Source organism: Phyllostomus hastatus, unplaced genomic scaffold (assembly GCF_019186645.2).
Source record: "Phyllostomus hastatus isolate PE091 unplaced genomic scaffold, TTU_PhHast_1.1 phas_scaffold_93, whole genome shotgun sequence".
NCBI classification, from domain to species: domain Eukaryota; kingdom Metazoa; phylum Chordata; class Mammalia; order Chiroptera; family Phyllostomidae; genus Phyllostomus; species Phyllostomus hastatus.
This window is the reverse complement of record NW_025334042.1, coordinates 18,150,039-18,173,160: the sequence shown is the minus strand read 5'-3', so window position 1 is coordinate 18,173,160 and position 23,122 is coordinate 18,150,039. Positions and strand designations below refer to the sequence as shown.

Here is a 23,122-nt window from a genome sequence, read left to right as displayed (position 1 = left end):
ATTTAGGAAAACAAAATTTATATTAAATGACAATATCTTGGGCGTTCCATATGTGGTAATTTCTTTACCAGGGTGGTATGATACAAATTTAGTATCTGTTTGCTCAGCATGGTCTCTGATGTCTAGGGAAGACAATTTAAATACTATTTTTATGTTGGTTCTTATGACTCATAACTTTCGTGTTCTCTTTATACATTTCCTTTTAGGCCCCTGACATCCAATTTCTAATCCCAATCCCTATTGATATTATGCCTTGCAAGTCAGGGATAATTTCCTCCTTGCCAAAATCAGTAGTCTTTTAATGGCCCCCAAATTTACTCATGATATTTGACATTAGTGGTCACCCCATCATGAAAATATTCCTTTGGTTTCTGTGACCTTGTATTTGCCTGTTCATAATTTCCTGTTACTAACCAGGGCCAGCACTAGGGTGAAGTGAGTGAGATGCTTAGGGTACAAAATTTAAGGAGATACTCACTCTTAGGCTTATGGAGGGGCAAGGTGTTCAGACTAAACATGTCTTTGAATATCAAGGCTAATCTATTCATTAGCACAAAGAAAAGAACAAAAGCATTTTGTCTCATTTCACTTACTGTTTTTCCATGGCAGAACATATGGCAGAGACTTGGGAACGCGCATGCCTGAAGCTAGGTTACTCTTATGTTCCATAACTAGGTTGCTTGCAGGGCTGCAGAAAGAAAGATAAATTTGACCATTCCAGCATATCTGTATTTTTTAGGCAGGCACACAATACAATCAAAATGTGTTTTTGTAATATGGGGGAAAACAACAACCTACATTGTGAAATGTAAACACATTTCCATCATAACATTCTTGCAATTAGAATGATTACCATTTCTTTGGAAAGCTCACTATTCTGGTACAGGCATTAAGATAGGTCTAAGCATTTTCATTTCCAGAAATTGAGATAAGCAGCAATGCCATCTACTGTTCAGTTGTATGACAGGCTCATCAACTCACTCAATAAACGTTAAGAGATAAAATCAAATGCGAAGACTATCAAACCAAAGGCAACAAATTTCACAGAACTGAGGTAAAATTAAAATTGTACCAATGAAATTTACCTTTTTTCTACCTTAATACACACACAAAATAAGGTACACTTACAATTACTAACTGACCTTAGGAGCTAAGAAATGAAAATTGGTAAGTATTTTATTTAGAGAAAAAAAATGAAGTGTAGCATTACATTCCTTCATTGTCTTTTTGTTTCTAAAAATTTTATTGTTGACACTATTACAGATGTCCCCATTCCCTGCTCCTTTTTCCTGCCTCCACTCAGCCCCTGATCCCCTTTTCCCTGTGGCATAATCACGCTGTTGTGTCTATGGGTTTTGCATATATGTTCTTTGACTAATCCCTTCACCTTCTTTCATCCAGTACCCCCTTCTTTCATTTCTAATCCAGAAATATACTCATTTGGATTTTAAATGTGATCTTCTATGGTTTGAAGATCAAATAATAATGAGAAATCTTATACATTTAAAAATTATATGCAAAATCAGTGGGAATTTTCTTCCTTACCCAAGAGGTATTCTGGATTCCCCAATTTCAAATAGAAAAGTTTTGTTAAAAAAGATTTTATTTTCAGAGAGTGGAGTGGGAGAGAGAAAGAAGAGGAGAAACATCAATGTGTGAGAGAAACAATGGTTGGTAGACTCTTGCATGTCCCCAGCTAGGGATCTGGCCCACAGTCCAGGCATGTGCCCTGACTGGAACTTAACCAATGACCTTTTGGCTCAAAGGTTGATGCCCAATCCAGTGGGCCACATTTGAGCCCAGCTAGGGCTCAAATAAAAAACTTTTAAGATTACTTTTTCCTTAGATACTAGTTACCAAGAGTAAAAATGATCCACATGTATATAGCTAGAGAATTTCTGAAAGCATGAAAATAATATGAACCTAGCAAAAAACCCAAGTAAGACATAAGAATGTCAGCACCACTGTTTCCTTTGCTAGACTATATGCTAGTATTTTTGTGTTCCCAGTGATTAACATTAAGCATGTGACCTTTTTATGAATCAAGGAAGAAATAAGAAAAAAAAATCCACCAAAACAGTATCTAGACTAAGTCACTATCAAGTAACATCATCAAGGAAAGAGGTCAATTCATGCTCTGGTGACTTTTTTTTTTACTTTTTCTTTTTCTTTTTTAACAAAGCACTCTGATTTTGGGAGGCAGTGCTGGGACTGAGACCATTTCATTTACCTGTTCTTGCCACAGTAGTTGGCTGTGCCCCAAACAAATGGGGTGCTGGTCTGTTCCCACAAATCTGCCAAAGGAAGCGAAACATAGTCTGTGTTACAAGATACCAGCACATGTAAGTTGAATTTGTAAGATGGAAATAATACATCTAAGTTTAGAGAAGGAAGTAAAAATTGATCAAGTACCCTGCCTAAGTGACACAGAGGCAGGAATTTAATCGAAGGATATAAACACAAATGACATAAATAATAATAAATGTGCCTAGTAACAGCCAAACACAGATGGTATAACACAATTTATAGAAAAAAAACAGATGTAAAAGAAGTGCTTTTTCCAATCAAAAGGCATAGGCTGTTCCATGTGTCTGCACAGCAATAAAAATGTGCTTGTTTTGGGGCCCAATAAATATAAAAAAGCATTCCAAACATGGTATGTTTATAAAAAGGAAAATCTTCCTTCTCTCTAAAGTAAATGCCTTGAGATTTAGATATTATAAAGAATAAGATGCAGAAGCACTTACCTTTATCCCAATCTTCTTCACAAGGAGGGCACTGCCAGGTGCTCTCAGCCAGAGTCTCTTGTCCAGGGTTTCTGGTTTGGTTGACTGCAAGACAATAGAGATTCCAACATAAGGACAGGACATTGCTAAATTATGTTTAAAGGGGTCAGTGCTAAAGAGGCTGCAGGGTAGCCTAATGGGTCTTTGTTCTTGAATGGTATGGAAGATAAACAGAGGTGGTCTTATGTCCTTGCTGACATACATGAAAGAGAAGCAGAAACAAAGATGTTTATCATGTTTATGCCAATAAAAGGATTTTTACAGTTAGATGAATTACTAGTAAAATGAATCAGATTGTTTAGAAAGCATTCTGAAAAACAACCTGACAAACTTTTCCTGCTGAAAGCATTGTTCTTAAATGGTGAAAGGCAAAAATCAAGGTGACAATGTAGCATAATACAAATTTAAATGGGCTAACCTCTAGCACCTTAACATTTTAACTAGTCTGTCTTACCAACATCTTGCTCTATACAACTTTTATCATCACAGCTTGAGATATGATGACTGATTTCAGCCCGAGGAACCTGATGGCGAGCATTGAAGGGACAAGTAGCCAATTTGTTTGCGACATCAGGATGATTCTGTGGAATAAAAATTAAGGGTTCTGTCAATTTTGTGGACCTCTTAAAAGTCCAAGAGGAGTTTATCTCCTCTCAACTTTATCTATAAATGGCTTCCCTAAAATCTCTCAAAATTTGTGGCTTAGTTACAATAGGTAAACTCATAGTAGAATATTAAGAAGAAATTACTTATCACTCATATAGACCATATAATACCTCAAAATCTTCAAGATGTTAGCCTCTTTGTTATGATTGCAGAGACTAACAACACAGATAATGGGGTTAAACTGGCTTATATGGAGGTAAACAACAAATTTAGAATTGAGTATTTGAACCATATTTTCCTCTGTTCTTCAGGGTCACGAGATTCAGGTGGCACAGCATGTAATGGCAGAGCTCTCTGGATGGCTTTGAAAGCTGATATTCAGGATGAACAGTAACACTAAGTCTGCACTGCAGCAGTGCTCCTGTTATTGCAGTACAATAGAGCTGGAAAATAACTGTTAGAAGGGAGCTGCGGAAGAAGCAAACCAATGATTTTTCAGATTAACACAGGAATGTTTATTTAAAGCAATGATGCCTGAAATGAAGCTCTGAACAATTTGACCTTTATTTCAGTTATTTCACTAAGGAAAAGCCCAAATGATCGAGTCTACTCTGCTGACCAAGCTCCTTACTTTAAAATAAAACAAAGTGTTTAATGTCACTCAAATCTTATGGTAAATATACCAGAAATTAAGAAATTTGTTTACTAGGAGAAGCAAAAGATATATCAAAAATAATACTCAAAAGAGTTAAAGATAATGTGAAATGGGAAGAAGACTGGAAAAAATAAAGGATGGAGAAAACTGTGAGGGCATTTATCTCCATGATTCCATAAGGGATATCAGGCATTCCAATGCACAGGTTTTGTGGCCAAAGATGAAGAGCTTCATAGAAGAAGGGGGTTATGACAATGTTTTCACATTGCTTGGCTCCCTTTCCCAACCTTTATCCTGGACATGTTTGAGGACCTAGGGAAGGAAGTTGTGGTGGTATCTTCTGATCCACATTGTTCAGATTCACCCTTCAGGGATCTTTGCTCAAAAGATTAAAAAGAGGTGGAGAAATAATAACAAATGACATTATAATCATATCTCCAGGACTGCAAGAGAAACATCCTTTAAAAGATATTAATGCATACATAAATTGTATGCAGCTTGGATTAAATACCAAAATTGTTTTCCAAGCATAAATCCTGGCAGAACTTTGGGCTCTATCTGACACCTGCACTCTAATAATCTCTTCAAAGTGCCTCAGTTAATATACCAGCATTAAAGCAGTTTACATCAGCTAAGTCTACAAAAGAATGACCAGAAGAGAAACTGAGTTGTTTTTTCTCCCACTCAAAGATGCTTAATGTTGAAATTTGGAAAAACAGTTATTTTTAGGAATAATCTTTTCTTGGGATAACCTCTAACTGTTCAACTTCCCTAAAATTTATAACCAAAAATATCAGGAAACAATGTATTATAGATTCAATCCTTAACAGGACAATGAACACATCTAATTCACAAGGCAAGAGAGATTTTTCTCACTGCTAGCAAAAATTAGGATTTCCTCTGTTTTACAAAGGATGAAAAGACTCCAGAGGAGCTGTTTATAAATGGGTGCTTGTCCCAAGTTGGGGTGTGGGGGTGGAAATCAAAACAGGGAAAAAGCTTATGTACCCAAGAAGTAAACAAACCTCTTTCTAGAAATGTTGGTATTTAATACAAAGGTAGATTCCCTAAACTATTCTGACATTCAATTGAAACATTTATGCTAAAATTACTTGATATTTACACAAGATGGCTTTTTAAAGAACTCAAGAGGGCATTACAGGGAAAATTATGAAAATAATACCCTACCTTTTTGCACTTGATAAGATGATAAGGAAACCTGCAGGCCCTGATCTGGTGGTTTTTGTCATAGGGACATTGTAATAGCTTTTCAGGATCCAGGGAATCGACTGAAAGAAAGAGAAATAGGGTAAGTATAAAGCTTAATAGGTCTTTGGAAAACTACAGCATTCCAGGCACTTTATATTTTCTACAGAATCTGTAACAATAGGATAAGACAGTCTGACAACAATTTGGAATTTTAAACAAAGGGTGACTAAACATTTAACACTGAAAATGTAACCCTGAGAAGATAAAATTGTGTTATCACCAAATCTTAATTCAGGCAAAGCCAGCAATCATGGGATGAGGTCTTAGTTCATATTTGGTTTAACTTAAATATTGCTGTTTTCACCGTTGGTTACCCTCACTATAAAACAAAAAGTTAAATGAAGTGACATTCTCTTTTCCTTTTCTAATAAGTGCTAATTCAGGGTCATTTTTATTCTAGTTACCCCAATCAGAGCTTCCCAACCAGTATGCTGAAGGTTGGAATAAATGGTGTGCCAATTTATAGATGCAGGGGTCCACTACACATGTACCCCCAACGCCTACCAGTCCTAGGGCAAGTTAAGGATAGTTAATCCTCTTTACCAGCATCCTTGGCTATTTGCTAATATGCTGTGACATGAAAACAGTTGGTAAGCACTGCTTTGTATCAGTGATACCGTCTATGGAAGATTGAGAAAAATTCATTGATAGATGGCTTTTTCATCTGTCGGCTTTAACTTATCACAAGTATTTCCTGATCTTGGTTACTCTACCTCTCAAATGAAACCAATGCCTTTATCAGATAGGTGCTTTTTTTTAAAAAAAAGATTTTATTTATTCATCTTTGAGAGAGGAGAAGGGAGGGAGAAAGAGAGGGCGACAAACATCAATGCGAGAGAGAAACATTGATTGGTTGCCTCTCACATGATCCCCTTGCAGGGATGGAACCTGCAACCCAGGCACGGGCCTTGAGTGGAAATTGAACTTGCAACATTTCACTTTGGGGACAATGCCCAGCCAACTGAGCTGCACTGGTCAGAGCAATAGGTGGTTTTACTTTTCATATTTTGACATAAATAAGGAAGAAAACCCCAGAATTTTTTAATTTAGTGATTCTCAAAGTTAGCAAATTAAAAAATAGAATAATCTGCAAACACAGAACCTCCTGAGGTTAAGACAACTGCAGACATATGAAGCTGCTGTGTGAAAGAATGCTCCTAACCTATATCATGCTATTTAAAACTATCCTTGGAAGGGTATACTTTCAGGAATTATTTCCATAGTTTGGAACCGGAGATTTCTCTGAAAGTATCTCTTAGAGAAGTTTCTCTAAATGTGTAAAACTATCCTTAGGCTTTACAAGATGCCCAGGCTGAGCCCCGAATTTTAACAAGCCTGGTTAAGGAAGGGAAATTAAACAATTAAACACATTCTCAGTACATTATGATAAGAGGCAACCTAATAAAATGCTTTTGCCCCCATTGAAGGCAATGATAAAAGTGAAATAAGATAAACAATTCACATTGATAGGAAGCTTATAAACCAGGAGACTGCTATGAAAATCAGAGGCTAGTGGGGAATTGAAACAGTTTCACTGGAAAAGTGGTAAACATGGAATAAATTGCTAACCATGATCGTGATGCAAATGAGCCTGAAAGGTGACCCGAAGGACAGAATGAATAGGGAAAAAACCTTAGAGGACAGGCAGGCTTATTATGCCAACAAGGCACATCCTGACCAGCAGTCTTTTCCCATTTCTGAAGCTTCAGGATACCCAGAGAGAGTTTACAGATGAAATTCTTATTATTTTCTTTCATCACAAGCAAATGTTAGGCCATGTCAGCAGCTGATGGAATGGATGGACATACCTCATGATTCATACACACTGTACTGCCTGGACACACATCAGAGTTAATAATAATAGTTTCCTACCATAATGCTTTACATTCTGGTCTCTAGTAATTTAGGTCAGCTCTAACCTGTTTTTTTTAGATTAAAACATTTTTATTTTATTTTTAATTAAAAAATTTTAAATTGTAATAAAATATGTACAACATAAAATTTACCACTGTAACCATTTTTAAGTGTACGGTTCAGTAGTGCTAGGTATATTCATATTGCCATGCAACCAACCTCCAGAATTTTTTCATGTTGCAAAACTGAAACTGTATATCCATTAAACAACTCCCCATTTCCTCTTCAATCCAACCATGGCAACCATTGTTCTGTTTCTGAGTTTGACTAGTCTAGATACTTCATCACACAATGAACTCATACAGTATTTGTCTACTTGTGACTGACTTATTTCCCTTAGTATAAGGTCCTCAAGTTTTCTTCATATTGTAGCATGTGAGGGATTTCCTGTACCTACTTTTGCTATTTGCTTTTTCAAAAAAATGTCTTGGCGCTCCTTCTATGTCAATACATATAAGGAATATTTCATTGCTGCAAGTGGATGTACCATAGCTTCTTAATCATTTCCCTTCCTGATGAACATTTAGGTTGTTTCCAGTTATTTACTATTATAAACAATGCTGTGACTAACCATCTAGTATATACTTCTTTGTGTATTGTATGAGTATTTGCCTTTAGCAAATACCTAAGAATTCTACATTAAAGTATATGTGCATTTAAGGTTATAATAAATACTATCAAACTGCTCGGCAATAATGTTGTCTGGCTTTAGGAATATAAATTAATTTGGAAAACAAAATAGACCCTGAGGATAAGCTTCCTCCCAAAGAGTATATATGGATGTTCCTCACACTTGGGTGGGACCAAGAACCCATGGTGAGAAATGGAGGAAACCTGGTGAAAATAAGGAACCAGACCTGACAAAAATATCATTATCTAAGAGGTACAGCCCAAAGACAGAAGCTGAAGATCTTCAGGAATCTATCAGATTAAGGTTAGAGTTTTGGGCCAACTTGGAAAAAGGTTAAGTATATTCTAAATCAATGCTGCTCAAAATTTAACATGATCCCCAGGTGTTTAACTTCTTGGAGACTGTGTTAAAATGCAGATTCTAGCCCTGGCTGGCGTAGCTCAGTGGATTGAGCGTGGGCTGGGAACCAAAGTATCCCAGGTTTGATTCCCAGCCAGGGTACATCCCTGGGTTGCAGGCCAAAACCCCCAGCAACCGCACATTGATGTTTCTCTCTCTCTCTCTCTCTCCCCCTCTCCCTTCCCTCCCTAAAAATAAATAAATAAAATCTTAAAAAAAAGATAAAAAAATGCAGATTCTGACTCAGAAGATCTGGTATGGGGCCTGAGATTATGCATTTCTCACACATTCCCTGGTGATTTTTTTTTTTTTAAATTATGGCTGAAAAAAGTAACTAAGAATGAGAGACATAAAGGGGATCTGAGATGCTGCTTGCTAATTTAATAGAGAGTAGAAAGCTTCTGAGGATAAATAAATCTATCTCACATAGGAATTTCAGATTTTAATGAAGACATTTTAAGAAAAATTAAGAGGGTGGGGAGGGAGCTCTAGGGAAGAACTAGGAGAATCAGCCTTCTAGATCAATGATTCTCAAAGTGTGGTCCTCAAATCAGCAGCATCACCTTAGATCATGTTACAAATGCAAGTTTTTGAGTCCCAGACCTTCTCAATCAGAAATTCTGGGGGTGGGGTGCAGCATCCTGGGTTTTAATAAGCTCCCCCAACTACCACTGCCCCCAGGTGATTTTGCTGCATGTTAAAGTTTGAGAACTTTGTTGTATGTATTTAATAAAGACTATTTCCATGTAGTTTCCATATGTTGGTGATAAAGATTCTATGAGACATTTCCTTGAAGGCAGAATGCTCCTAAGGGACTAAAATATCCCTTAGCTGGAACTTATTAATTATAAAGAGATCTTGAATAAGACTGCAAAGTAGGAAACAAAGTAGGCCCTGTTGACAAGTTTCACCTACTCATCAGTTCTGATGTTCTTCAAACTTGGTTAGGGCTTAGAAACCAGAGTGCCTTGTGGTATCAAGTTGTGCATGCCATAAGTACAATGTGTAAAACTCTGGTTCTCCCTATGTTATTAACTAACTATGTAACTCTAGGCAAATCAATTAAATGAGGTTTTGTTTTCTCAGTGTAAAATATGAATGTTAAATGAAGTGATTTTTCAGGGCTCTTTTGGTTCTACACTTGTGTGATTCTAGTGCTGGCTCTTTTTTGATTTCTTAGGCCATCTAAGGTTCCTGGATCACTTGAGAAATAAGAATCCTCCCTAGGATTTCTTTAATCCTAAAATTCAATCTATATCAGCAATATTATGTATACCATATTATCCCTTAAAATAGAAAGAAAACAGGTTACTATACCTGTGTCATTAACAGGAGAGAAGTACTGAGGAATTAAAATGCTTCATTTAGTAAAAATCTATTTTGACATGGGTGTCCCAATGCAGCCTTTTCAAAGCTTGATGACTTCTCATTCCTCTTTAGCCATTTAAATTTCAAGTATCTTATTTCAAATTTGGGTACTTCTCTATACTACTATCGCACAGATAATAACATAGAGAAGTATTCTATATTACTTCTAGAGTAATATAGAAGTACTACTCCTCTCCTCAGCATTTCTCCTCAGCATATAGGAGAAATGTGAACCTTTGCCACACATTAACAGTCCTGTCAGACATAAAACTATATGTAAGTTAACATATTCTAAAAGCAATCAGAAGTACATACTGTAAGTTTCTTCCATGTTGGTAATGAAGGAGCTGAATCCAGGTGCTGTGGGGGGGAAAAACAGTGGTTCAAGGTTTCAGAAATAAACTGTACCTAAAGGTGGCCCTAAGAGGTAGAGTCAAACTAGAATTGAAGCTACCCAAGTTCAATATAAGAAACCCTTAGTAAAGAGGACACAGACAACAATGTGGTGATTGTAGAGGGGGAAGGGGATATAAGGGGGATACGTGGTAATGAGAAAAAATACAATAAAAATAAATTGGAAAAGAAGAAACCCTTAGTGACCTCCTCCCTCAAATATTTTCCCCCTAAAGCATTTCAAAATCACTGCTTAATTCACACTCTTAGAATAAATTCTAGGGCTCCTAAATAGTTAAGAATAACCACATACAACTAGTGATTTAAACTGTATTGAGGTGATGTCAGTTTACTTTTAGTGCTATTACAATGGCCAGTCACTGTTTGCCATCTATTAAGGTTTGGTGCTACTTAACACAAGAGAGGGCAAATGAAGACAAGAAACTTCAGGATAAACATATAAAAAGGGCATAATTTTAAAGCTCTTTTCTCAAGTTATACAGCATGGAAAGGCTGCCAGTCTTTCTCCCCCCTGGCACTTGGGAATGCTGGAAGCCTATGTGAGACTTCATCCATCCAATATGCCCAGAGACATTCTAGCCACACTTCTTCCAATGACCCTTCACCTCCCCTCCGCCCTGCCCCCAATCTCCTATGCTAAGATGGATAGACTTGGTTATTTAATTTCTCCAGTTAACAGACATTCTCTCTAGACATCTAGGAAAAACTTCTGAACATTAGGACTTAAGAGCTGCCCAATTTATGGATAATAGAATCATAAAAGAACAGTTCTGTAACAAAAATGTGGAAGATTAAAAGACAAGAAATGGTTTTGTAGTTTCAATTTTCTTCTATTGGAGATTTCCCCCTATTGAGTACTATGATTAAATAAACCTATCATTATAGAAAAAAACCCTAAATTTATACAAAACCCTCCCCATAAGAAACTTCTGAAAATTGACTAGATTTACAGTTATTGTCTCTCTCTAGAGCAAGCTCTCCTTTGGCCTCTCATACAATTCCACACCCCTTCCCCCCATTCTATGACATAAGCAGCCTTGGAATCCATGATAGAAAATACAAGTGACCAGCTGGAACCCTAGTTTAGTAATTTGCTGCAGAACCCATTTGTTAATTACAATCATTATTGAAACTGTCATATATATACATATTTAATATCTGGACTAAGAAATCTGACCTTCCTTTCGGCTTGTTTTTTACTTATACATAGTCACTTTATACTTTTTTCAATAAGAATAAAAGAGGTTTGGAAGGAAGAATCAAATGCAATGTTCTTTGATTTTAAGGCATTTAAAGGAATGATCAGCGCTAAGATTCAGCAACTTGTAGGATACCACTGTCTCCTTTGGGGGCAAAAAGACTAAGTGGAGTAGATAAAAGGCACTGGGATCCATAGCCTCATCAGTCAGTGTTGTCCCTTTAAGTCTTTTCCACATCAAACTGTTAACAGGTGATCTTTATCCTTTCCCTAGTACTCGGTGAAACGGACAAATTACACACACCATTTTGATTTGGGAGCTGAATGTAGTCTGAAGCAACTGGTTAAATTCAACAGGGCTGAGGGCCCCAGTAAAATAGTTTTTCTCTCTTTAAAAAGAACACTCAGAGTAGATTTAAGCTATGGAACTAAACCGGAGAAGAGGTGGAGGGTGGTTAACCTGCAGGCAAAGGGGCTGGGAAGGAGCCTCGAGGGGTCGAAGCTCCGGAACCGTCAGTAGCCGCAACAGCGCGGTGAGAACCCACCCGGCAGAAGGCTATGGGCTTGAAAGGGAGGATAACAGTTGGCGAAGGTACCCCAGCACCCTAAAGGGGAGTTGTTTGGATACCGCAAGCCAGGACCAGGCAGTCTTTCCCACCTGAGTCAAAACACGCTCTCCACTCAGTCGCCTCCAGCCCACTGCGGCGCCCTAGCAACGCTCACTTCCGGCTCCCGGCCCCTGACGTTAGGGGGTGAGGGGCGTTAGGGGGCCCCCCGGGCCCCCACTTCCTGTGATGGAGTCTGGGCTGCGTGGGCTGGAGGCGAGGGCCTGGGCCTCCGGAGCCTTCGCTTTTCCCGCCCTTCGGATTCTCCAGGCCACTCCCCTCCTTTCAGACCCATTCTCTTTCAGCCCATCCTTTGGCCCCAAGAACGACTGAGGCCTTGCGCGGGTGGAACTCGCGCGGCCTGCCCTGTGCTTTGTGGCGGCCATTTTAGAAAAGAGAACGAGGGGCTTGGAAATGGGCACTCCAGGAGGGAAGGGGGCAGTTAGAAGTGGGGCACTGGCTGGGAGGGAGCCTTTTTTGTGGAAAGTGTCCAGATTGTAAGGTAATTGAGCTTTAGAGGAAAATTGTAAAGGAGATAAGCAGGCAGACCCGCCAAACCAAGCAAAACAGCAATCACCAAGGACAGGGTTCTAGTTGGTTACATTGAGCACATGTAGAATCTCAAAATTTCGAAAGCCATTAATAGCTCTTGAGAATGCTTAGCAGAACGGATGCCCTACTTGAATTAAAGGGAGTTATAGAGTTGAGGGGAGCACTCAACGAAAAGAGTTGGAGAGGTAAAGAGGGTCAGAAAGTTATAACTTGATATTGAAAACCTAAACATTTATTATTGTGAGCCTTTGCTATGGGAACGGATACCAAAAAAAAGTGTAAGTAGTAGTTGTCCCTAAAGTGGTTAGGCAAACAGGCCCCACGTGGATGGAAGGTTAATTGGAAATACAAGAAATGCCAAAGAAGTGGTCCAGACTATAAATTCATGTTAGAAAGAAATCAGTGGGGCCCAAAGTGACTGGGGAAGGCTTTAGGGAGAAAAGGGACGTGTGACCTTTGAAGATTAGACAAAAAGAAAAAAAAAAGGATGGTGTTGATACTACAGATAGATCTGGTGATGTTATTTTTCAAAGCTAAGAAGTAGAATTGCGATATGACAAAAATTTTTGTACTGTCCGAGGTATAGGTGATCATTCAGTATGTGAGATCAGTCTGGGTGCTGAAATACTGGATTTTGGAACTTTTCCTTGGTTAATAGAACCTAAATGTGACTTTGGAGAATCCATCCTGAAAGCAAGAACTGAATGGAGCTTCAGTGAAAAGTATCATGAGGGGAAGATAGGAGACTTTTAATTTTTACATTAATAATTTGTAAACAATTTTTAAATCAGTCCTTGGACTGAACAGAGTGTGCTCCACAGCCTTTGATTCATACTAAGATCTTAAAAAGAAATGTGTTAATGAAGCTGGGCTTAAACCATTCTTGTTAGACTGATGGTTCTTGCCTGTGCATTAGAATCAACTGGAGTGCTTTAAAGACATACTATGCCAATTTTCCATCACGTAGCAATTAATCAGAAAGGGCTGAGCATAGCTATTTTTAAAAAGCTACCCAGATGATTCTAATGTGCAGTAAGAGCTGAGGGCCACTGACCTAGGCACTGCTTTGCATTTACAAAAGCTGTTCTTTCACCTGGGTGCCCAAGATGATTCCTGTGAAGCAGCAGCAAGCTGTTAAAGTGGTTCTTGAAAGATAATTGCTAAGAATAAAAGCTTCAATTCAGGTTTAGCACAAAGCATTTTAGAAAAAGCGGCTGTTTTGGCAAATCAGTTTTAGAGTGTTAGGAATATCCTAAAGTAATCCTTACGAAATCCTAAACCTCTGAATTTAGCACATCATTCATGCAGATTGGTGGGGCCAGTGTGACTTGAAGCAAAATGTGATTTTGTTTTAGGCTTTTAAATTGCAGTACTCTGGTGAAAATGTTGACACTGTTACTGTGACCTATAAGTACTTTTCATTTAGACACCTGCAGATCGAAATTTCTCAGGAAGAAAGAGCTAAGTGCTTGAGAGGATGGGGAGTGGGTACCAAATCAGAATCTAAAGTCAGACTCCACTGTATTCAGTAATGCCTTGTTAGGGTGAGAGGATCCTCAACTGATAAAGCCATTCTATATAGCAACAGTAAACAAGCCCACCAACTTTCAAAAAATAAAAATAAAAACTCAAACTGTGTTTCAGTGGAGATTTTAAAATAAAAATGCACCACACGTTTATTCTTTGTATTCTAAAATGCTTTATTTCTTCCAACAAAGGAGGTTCCTGCTTTATCTGAGATCCTTGCTGAGCTTTCTTTCAGACTTTTTTTTTATAAAGCCAGTTTTATTATATTTGAAAAGGAAAAAGCAATGAGAGACAAGGCATTTACACAGGGTCATTCTAGGAGCTAGCTGGGATTAATACCCTAAACTGAACCTCATCTGTGGTGGTTCTGTCTGGTGATAATTCTAACATTGTATTTCAGAATTAATAATTACTAGTTAAAAACAAAGACTCTGGACTAATGAGTAAAATGACAGATCTCTACCGTAGTGATTGGAAAAAACATTGTTAGCAAATCAGTTTTCTCAGCTTTTAGAATTGAAAGAATTTCAGTAGTCTTTGAGATTCTTTAGAGACTTTTGGTCTTTTAGAAAGCTCACTAAAACTTGAACTTTAACCCATCAGAAGAGTGAAATATTAAATTTATTTGTTTCTGGTTTGAATGTTGTCAGCCAAGTCCTGGCTCTATCATCTAATTGTGGTTTCTGATTGGTAGTTAAGAGTATAATTAAAAATAGAAAAATTATTCAATAACTGAAGTTGCAAAATATTTCAAAATGAGATCTATAGGGGGACAAAATAGATGCTTTTGTTGATGAGAATAGATTGGGAAGTATTGCTTTAGAGGAGGGTGAAAAGTTGGGGCTGGTTACCATTTTTTAGGCAAAGTAGCAGGGAGAGGTTCTCCCTCTATGATATTTCCATTATATTCCCAATGGAAATAAATTTATGTTTATAAAAGAGTTCTTAATAGGAGTGTGTCAAGAATAGCCAACATCCACCTCTAGAAGTACAGGAAGATACAAGGTGAATGGAAAAACTAGTAGTTTTTTCTGTAGTTTAAATTCACTCTGTGTCCTAATACGTAAATGTTATATATTTGTGTAATCCACATTGCTTCTAATACTTACCAGGGTATTTGAGAAATCAGTTCTATATGTTTTTCCTTGCCTTCTAGGCAGTTCCTTTCCCCAGGGCTCAGTAACAAATAACCCCTCACAGTGTTTCTGGTGCTGGCATCTAATATATAAATTGTAAGTCAAAGTTTGTAAACCATTGTTATTATCATTTTGACAATGCTTAATGAACAGATAGGCAAGGAAATGGAAACTTCTGAAAATTTAAGTTGTTGAAAAGGTGGTAGATTGGCAGAATTGTGCTAAGAAAATCTTACCTACTAAAAATTGTGTAAAGGACTAGTTTTACATTTTCTTGTCACCTCCTTCTGTCTTCCTTCCCTCCCAGCACTTAAACTGTGTGTCATACTGGTGGTTCTCTTTTTTTTTCCTTAAAGATTTTATTTACTTATTTTCAGAGAGAGGGGAAGGTAAGGAGAAAGAGAGGGGGAGAAACATTAATATGTGGTTGCCTCTCAAATGCCCCCTACTGGGGACCTAACCCACAACCCAGGCATGTGCTCTGACTGTGAATCGAACTGGCAACCCTTTGGTTCACAGGCCAGCACTCAGTCCACTGAGGTACACCAGCCAGGGCTGGTTCTCAAAGTATGGTCCCCAGACCAGCAGCATCTGCATCACTTGGGAACTTGAGAAAAAGAAAATTCTTGGGCTTCACTACAGACCTACTGAATCCAAAACTCAGGGGTGAGATGCTTACAGTTTGTGTTTTAACAAGCCCTCCAAGTGATTTTGATATCCAGTAAAGTTTGAGAACCATTGTCTTATAGTATAGTTGTCAACATTATTCCCTCATGATGGACCATGGCCACTACAGTTCTTAATATAGTACTGCAAACATAGTTGGTTATTTGACTTGAGAGCCCAAGTATATTTTGTCAGGAGCTGCAACTGTAAGACATCATCTAACTTGTAGGGGAATATGTGGGAAGAAGAGATTAAAGTATTTGAGTTTTTTCTTTCCCTGTTTTTATACTGCAGCTGTTTGGAAAGCCTATGCAAAAAGGGCTATAAAGCATGGACCAACAATAGGATAAAGATGTGAAACTGATGGGGTATATTTTGGTACTCATCTAGGGTAACAGTAATGAGCCTTAGCAATTTTCCCCCTTGAGTTTATACTGTGAATGTAAGGGTAGAATTCTAAAACCTGATTTTAGAGAAGAAACTTTATAGTTGGAAAGTCTTTACTATTATATAAATATAATTTAAATTGCTTTGATAGGACTTTTTTTGTGAAGATGAGTAAACCTGGTTACCAAGCATTTTGAAAGGTTGATTTATTCAGTGTAACTAGCCAGAGCACCAAATCTCTTTTTACCCCACCATGTCTGTAAAGTATAGTTTCTCTACATTCAGCAACTTTGATTATTTTGTGGGCACATGACCGGTATGTAATCAAGATCATGCCTCTTTTAAAGCATCTTATAGTTTAGTAATAAAAACTCAGAGTGAACGAAGGTTAAATGGAGACATAAGCCACCTATTATGGGAGCATGGGGGAATAGTTAGGACTTGTGAAATCTATGAAGGCTGAGACATTTTTAAACTTTGCTTTTTTAAGTAAGTATTTTTCTATACATTTGTTTGGTCTTTCTTGAAGCTTTGACCAAATGTTATGTTAGGAATAAAAAAAATGTGGTGTTTTATTTTCTATTGTGTCTTCCCCTAAGGGCTCAAGAGTTCTCAAAGTGAGATTTGAGTAGATCTGATAGCTGTAGGTTGAATGAAACACCTGCCTAATAAGTGATGTTTTATCCCTTAAGACTGGGGTCCCTGACCTGATTTGTTTGGTTGTCCCAGGATAATTATTATTCTCCCTCTCATGCTCAAGAGTTGTGGTCCCCCTGCTGAGATAGCATGGCCTTCTAGGCGCAGATTCCACGTACCTAAAATAGGATAAGGGAAGACACCTTGCATCTTTTGGGGCTATTTGTTTTTACATTCTTTTGTTTTTACAGCTGATGTTAATACACCAAGGTGTAATTAAAAACCCCTCAAAATATGTGTAAGGCCTTAATCAAGAGAAAAAAAAATCTTGTTTATGTTATGTAAATTTAAGGGAGAAAGTCACTATCCCTCCTTTGTACAAAGTATACTAGAATGTGCTAGATACTAAAAGTATCATTTTTCTCCCTTCTGTTTTCTGTTTTAATTGAAGTAAAAGTTTCTTTGAAAAGGATCTAGAAAATACTTCTTAGGGATAAGACTGCTAAAGGCAGAAAATACTCACTTGATAAGAACTTCTACTTATTATTTATTTATTTATTTTTATCTTCACCTGAGGACTTTTTTTTTCATTGCTTTTAGAGAGAGAGGAAGTGGGGGTGGGGAGGAGGCGAGAGAGAGAAACATTGACGTGAGAGAAAAATATCCACTGGTTGCTTCTCATAGGCTTCCTGGACAGGGGATAGAACCGGCAACTGAGGTTTGTACCCTGACTGGGAATTGAATCCACAATGGGATGATGCTCCAACTAACTGAGCTACATGGGCCAGGGCTACAATGTCTACTTTTAATTGTAAGTCTAAATATACCTGAACTAATCAGTAAACTAGCAACAACCAAGTCATTATTCTATTTTATTTTTAAATATATTTTTAAAAATTTATTTGCAGAGAGAAGGGAAGGGAGGGAGAGAGGGAAACATTGATGTGCGAAGAGAAACATTGATGGGTTGCCTCTCTCGCATACCCAACTGGGGACCCAGTCCACAACCCAGACATGTGCCCTGACTGAGGATAGAATCTGCAAACCTTTGGTTCCCAGGCCTGCGCTCAATCTGCTGAGCCACACCAGCCAGGATACAAGTTATTTTAAAATTAACTAGCTGCAATAAAAAATTACAGCTTAAGAGGAACTAATTTTTGGCCTGTTATAAAATGGATCTTAGTTCAGTTTCAGCACTAAGTGAATATTTATTAGATGCACAGGACCAGGCTAGTAGGGTAGCAAATACAAAGCAGCATGTGGTTATGGCTTCCCTCAGGAAGATTTGTGATGTAACTGAGAGAAGTCACTGTGATATAATCGTCAGGGAAGTTTAAATGAGGTGAGGATTAAGAATGGGACTTAATAAAAAGCTAGAAGAGGTATTTGAATAGTTGAAGGGCAAAGGGGTGACATTATATAATGAACAGAGTGAGAAAGAATAAGGCATATTTAGCATGGGAGTAAGCTGATTTTTACAGAGTTCAGAAGGTAGATTTGGAGCCATGTTCCAAACTCTCTTATCATAGAAACTATATCCTTTAAGCATGGAAGATTTGTACAGAGAATTGATTAAACAAAGTCAATCTGATGGTCATATAGTAAATGACTTTGAGGTATGAAGAAAAAATTGGAGGATAAAGAACCTAATTAAGGAACAGCATTATAGCCCACATGATGACTGTATTTCCCCTACTAAGGGAAATAGGCAAATAAGCCTTCTACCCCTTGTGGTTGACAAATAAGGACAGGAAAAGAAGGAAGAATAAAAAATGAAATGAACTTTGTCATAGGAAACATGTTCTTTATTTAAATAAATAAAAGCATGTTAAGATGGCAACAGTGTTAAGAGTTGTTACATAAAACATGACAATCAAGATTTCTCCAAAGTTTTAAAAAAGATTTAATAAATCTTCTGTTTGTTGTCTTTTTAATCCACTTCTCCATCAGTTGTTCTGACCTGTGGGTAGAAAGAGTACATTGAGGTAGTGTCATTTTGGTAGCAAGTGTTTTTATGGAAGTCCTGACCTTAATGTGTGTTAGTAGCATTTCAAATAGGGTTTTAGGCAGTTCTTTCTCCAAAGTCTGATTTAAAGCTATCAGGATTTTTCCTACATTCTTTTGGGGAGGAGGAAGACTTAAAATAGAAAATACAGTTTATTTTTTAAAGAAGAAAAGCTTGTGTAAGAAACTTTGAAGATTTAGGATATAACATTAGTGATAGTTAAAATTATGTTCATATGTTAAATACTATTGTTAATGTATGTTAAAACTATGATATTAATTTAAGAAGTTACTCCACTTTTTCCATTGGACTTAGAGTTGTTAGGATGTTTTTCATCTATAATCTTTTACGTCTCTTGAGTCACTGTAGAAAATGACCAAAAGAATAAAGTTAGCTGGAAACCAGAGCTAGAGAATTAGTCTATAACTAATTTTAAGAGATTAAAGTTACTGCATCAAAAATAGTTACTAAATTCCAGAGTAGGATTTACTAATTTTTGTGATAGCTCCTGCTTTATATAGTTCCTCTGCACCTTCCTTTCCCCTGTGTATGTGGTGGGTCACTCCATTGATGGCTCCTCTAACTCTTGGCTGTGCCCTTCAAGCTTGTTTGGTTGGGGAGCCTCATATGGTGAATGTATACTAACTCTTTCTCCTTCATCATTTTAAGAATTTGTTTTTTTATACCTTGAGAATCTTATAAGAATTGAGGGCCTTATGTAATCAAGTCTTTGATAAAGTCCTAAGTGGAGCCTTAGAAGAAGGAATGGAAGTACTCAGAGCCCATGAATACAGTTCTTTTAAAATTTGTAATTGAAGCTTAGGCATCTGCCATGCCTATGACTTGACTTAGTGGCCATCTCACTTTGAGTGTCCAGCTTAAAGGTATTCTGTTTCCTATTCCAATAGCTTCTATAAGATGATTTATCTTACCTTTCACAAACCAGCATTTTGGGAGCAAATGTTTTAAGAACAAATAAAGGTGCCCTGGCTGGTGTGGCTCAGTGGATTGAGTGCCGGCCTTTGAACCAAAGGATTGCTGGTTCAGTTCCCAGTCAGAGCACATGCCTGGATTGCAGGCCCCAGTAGGTGTGAGAAGCAACCACATATTGATATTTCACTCCCACTCTTTCTCTTTCCCTTCCCTTCTCTCTAAAAATAAATAATAAAATCTTAAAAACAAGAACAAATGAAGGAGAATGATATGTGTTATCTGGAAAGAGGAAGAAGTAACACATGTACTAAGCATTTTTATATTGTCCCATAAAAGGCTAGCTAGTACACAGATTTGAGACCCCCTTCCATAGTGCCAGGTGATATTGTAACCTGCTGGCTGGCATCCTGTGGATTGGGAGATAAGGACATATTTCTAAGGCTTCTGGTTCCATGAATCCTAAGTAGCAGAAACCTTGAGTTGGCAAAAAAATATTGACATTTGAGATGAGGTAGTCTTGACATAGGCCTATTTTTTCTTCTCAAGAGTGATATAAAAGATATGGTATCTCAAGTCCTACTTATGAAACTCCTGGATAACTAAAGAAATAGCCTAGCCAGTTAGATAATAGGAGAAACTCACTACTTATATGCCTTGGAAGAGCAAAAAAAATGAACATTTATACATATTTTTTGTCTTTGGTTTTTTTTTTGAATTTGATGTTCCTTGGCTGTTCAATCAAGAGAGACAGGATTGCAGAGAAGCTTAGGGCAGGTTTGGTAGGTGTGGGATCCATTTTTTAGTCTTGTAGGTTGTTTTAAGTAGAGCACTTCCCCCAAATAGAGTATTAAACAAGGAGGATTCCTGGGAATGCTTGCAGTATTGGGGTAAGATGAAGTTTAACATCATAAACTTGAGTGCTGGAGAAAGCAAGGCTGGGCAGCTGGTTCCTTTACCTGTTCAGCATTTCCCTCTTCCACCTCTTCTCCAAGCATATCTAAATTAAGTTCTTTGCCGGATGAGAATGCTACTTGTCAGACAGATCAGCATAGCTACTTTTGGGGAGAGAGGATTGGAAGAATGAACAGTATACCATGTTCAAGTTCATAATTATCTGAGAATGCCAGTATTGAGCCTCTAAAGTTGTAGGCATTAACATATGAAGACTCCCAGAAGTGAACTAAGAACACACCATCTCAAATATGCTGCATTTTACTGCCTGTAGGAGGATTACTTTCCCTTGTCTTTAGCTATCCTAGCAAACATTAACTTCAAGGCCCTTCAAGTTTCTAGGCAACAGCTACAGCTGAGATTTCTGCAAAGCAGGGACAGCATAGTCTGATAAGGGGGGAAAAATCAAGGCAGACTGGCATAAGCAGCAGAGATCGAAGAGTGATTAGAATAGCTCATTTCAATTCTGCTTTGTGTCATGCCTAGGGCATAGAGAAAGGGCACAGAACTAGACTGTTAAATGTCAGTTTTCCTGAGGGCATTTAGGTGATTAAGCCCAAGGATTTAGACTCTTAGGAACACAAGCCAGTGTGATTCTTTAAAGCTTCCATTGCATATTAATGATTGTATTAGAGCCATAAACACATTATGAAGTGAATTGGACCTCTGGAAAGTAAAGGCTACAGTGGGGCTTCTGGTCAAGATGGTGGAGTAAGTAAATGTGGTATGTGAATCCGCCCACAACCACATCAGAGTTACAACTAAACTACAGAAGAACTGTCATTCAGAATTGCCTGAATTCTAGATGAAGAGAACTTCTACATCTAAGGATATAAAGAAATAGCCACATCAAGACTGGTAGGAGGGGCAGAGATGTGGAACAGGCTGGTCCCACACCCATGTGTGGTGGATAAAAATCAGGAGGGATATCTCCACTGTGGAATTCCCCTCTGAGGAGAGAGGGGTACCAGCCCCAGCTCAAGGTTCCAGTGCCAGGAAGAGAAGTCCCCATAAATTCTGGCTGTAAAAACCAGTGGGAATTGTGGCTGAGTGAGATGGATAGCAGCTGGAGTCCCAGGACCGCACATGAACTTATTTGGACTTTCTCTCTCTGAGCTCCAGTGCTGGGGTGGTAGTTTGAAGGGTACCAGGGACATAGAGGCAGTTACTGAATTGTCTGGCATCAGGATGAGAGCTGGAGGGGTAGCTTTCTTCCAGACAGAAGTGCTGGCAGAGGCCATTGTTCCTTTCCTTTCCTTTTTTTTTTTTTTGGTTAAAGATCTTATTTATTTACTCTTTTGGGAATGGTGTCGTTGGGCATTAACAATGATTCAGTGTTTGATATACTGTCAGAGACTGTCCTATAATACAGCCTCTAATAAAACTAGGCTGTCTGGAATCCCTGTTAATAGAATTGTTTACCTTCATACCAAGAAGTTTGGGAAAGCATCAAAATCTGCATATGGCGTGTGCCCAAGCTGACTTTGTGGAGTTCCTGCTGTGAGACCTAAAGTTCTAATGAGGTTGTCTAAAACAAAAAAAACAAATCAGCAGGGCCAACAGTGGATCCATGTGTGCTAAGTGTATCTGTAACAGGATCAAGCATGCTTTCCTTAGTGAGGAGCAGAAAATCTTTGTGAAAGTATTGAAGGCACAAGCACAGAATCAGAAAGCTAAATAAAAAATGAAGTTTTTTTCAGTAATAAAAATAATTAAAGGACTAAAAAATGATTTTACTTATTTATTTTTAGAGAGATGAGAAGGGAGGGAGAAGACAGAGAGAAATATCAAAATGTAAGAAACATTGATTGGTTGTCTCTTGTATGCCCCCAGCTGGGGACCTGGCCTACAACCCAGGCATGTTCCTTAACTGGAAATTGAACTGGCAAACTTTCAGTTTGCGTGATGATGCCTAACCCACTGAACCACACCAACCAGGCTGTTCTTTTTCTGAGCACACCCCCACAGAGCCAGCAGGTGGGCACCATTTCTGAGGTTCCATCAACCCAGCTAACACTTAGCCCCATGCTGGCGATTCTCTGAGACCTCTTGCCTTCCCAGCTTGTGGGCAAGCTGTTTCCAGTGGCTTTTCCTGCCTTGGCTCATGCTTCAGACTTTCCTAAAATCTCAAATAAGTAGCATCTGGCCTTGGTATGACCTGTACTTTGTACTAAGTGACCCCAGGCTTGGCACTAGCAGCAGCCAGCCTTGGTTCACAGCTTGGTGTCGCCTGGGCATCTCTAAGCTGAACACAAGTGGAAGCCATTTGCAGATCTCTTTGTGGTTCATGCTGGGTGGCCCCAGGAAGGACACAGATGGTGGCTGACCTTGGCCTGTACCTCCCAGAGGCCCCAGATCCAGTGCACCCAGTGGATAGCTTCAGATCATATTGAAGCACCACCTCTGCAAGTGGCACCCTCAGTGGGCAGGCTTAGTGGGTACTAGAGCCCTACTGAAGTGAGTCTTGCTTTGTGGGTGGGTCCC

General features: G+C 38.3%; 1 protein-coding gene and 1 pseudogene across 1 annotated transcript; one reads left to right on the top strand and one right to left on the bottom strand.

The window, feature by feature from the left end:
- Positions 1-585: 585 nt before the first annotated feature.
- Positions 586-9,959, bottom strand: GTSF1 (gametocyte specific factor 1). The gene is made up of 6 exons (XM_045829382.1): positions 9,944-9,959; positions 5,236-5,336; positions 3,241-3,367; positions 2,748-2,831; positions 2,231-2,294; positions 586-688 (listed from the first exon to the last, which is right to left on the bottom strand). The coding sequence occupies exons 1-6, from the start codon at positions 9,957-9,959 to the stop codon at positions 586-588; spliced, it is 495 nt and encodes a 164-aa protein (XP_045685338.1).
- Positions 9,960-21,964: 12,005 nt separating this feature from the next.
- LOC123812929 lies at positions 21,965-22,319 on the top strand (annotated as a pseudogene).
- The last annotated feature ends 803 nt before the right edge of the window (positions 22,320-23,122 follow it).

Bases quoted from the DNA above. Each gene is read 5' to 3' on its own strand.
- GTSF1 (XM_045829382.1), bottom strand. The intron at 2,295-2,747 runs GTAAGTGCTTCT...TTCCTTTGGCAG, and splicing joins TGAAGAAGATTGGGATAAAG to ATTTGTGGGAACAGACCAGC. The intron at 689-2,230 runs GTAAATGAAATG...TTCTTTCTGCAG, and splicing joins AACTACTGTGGCAAGAACAG to CCCTGCAAGCAACCTAGTTA.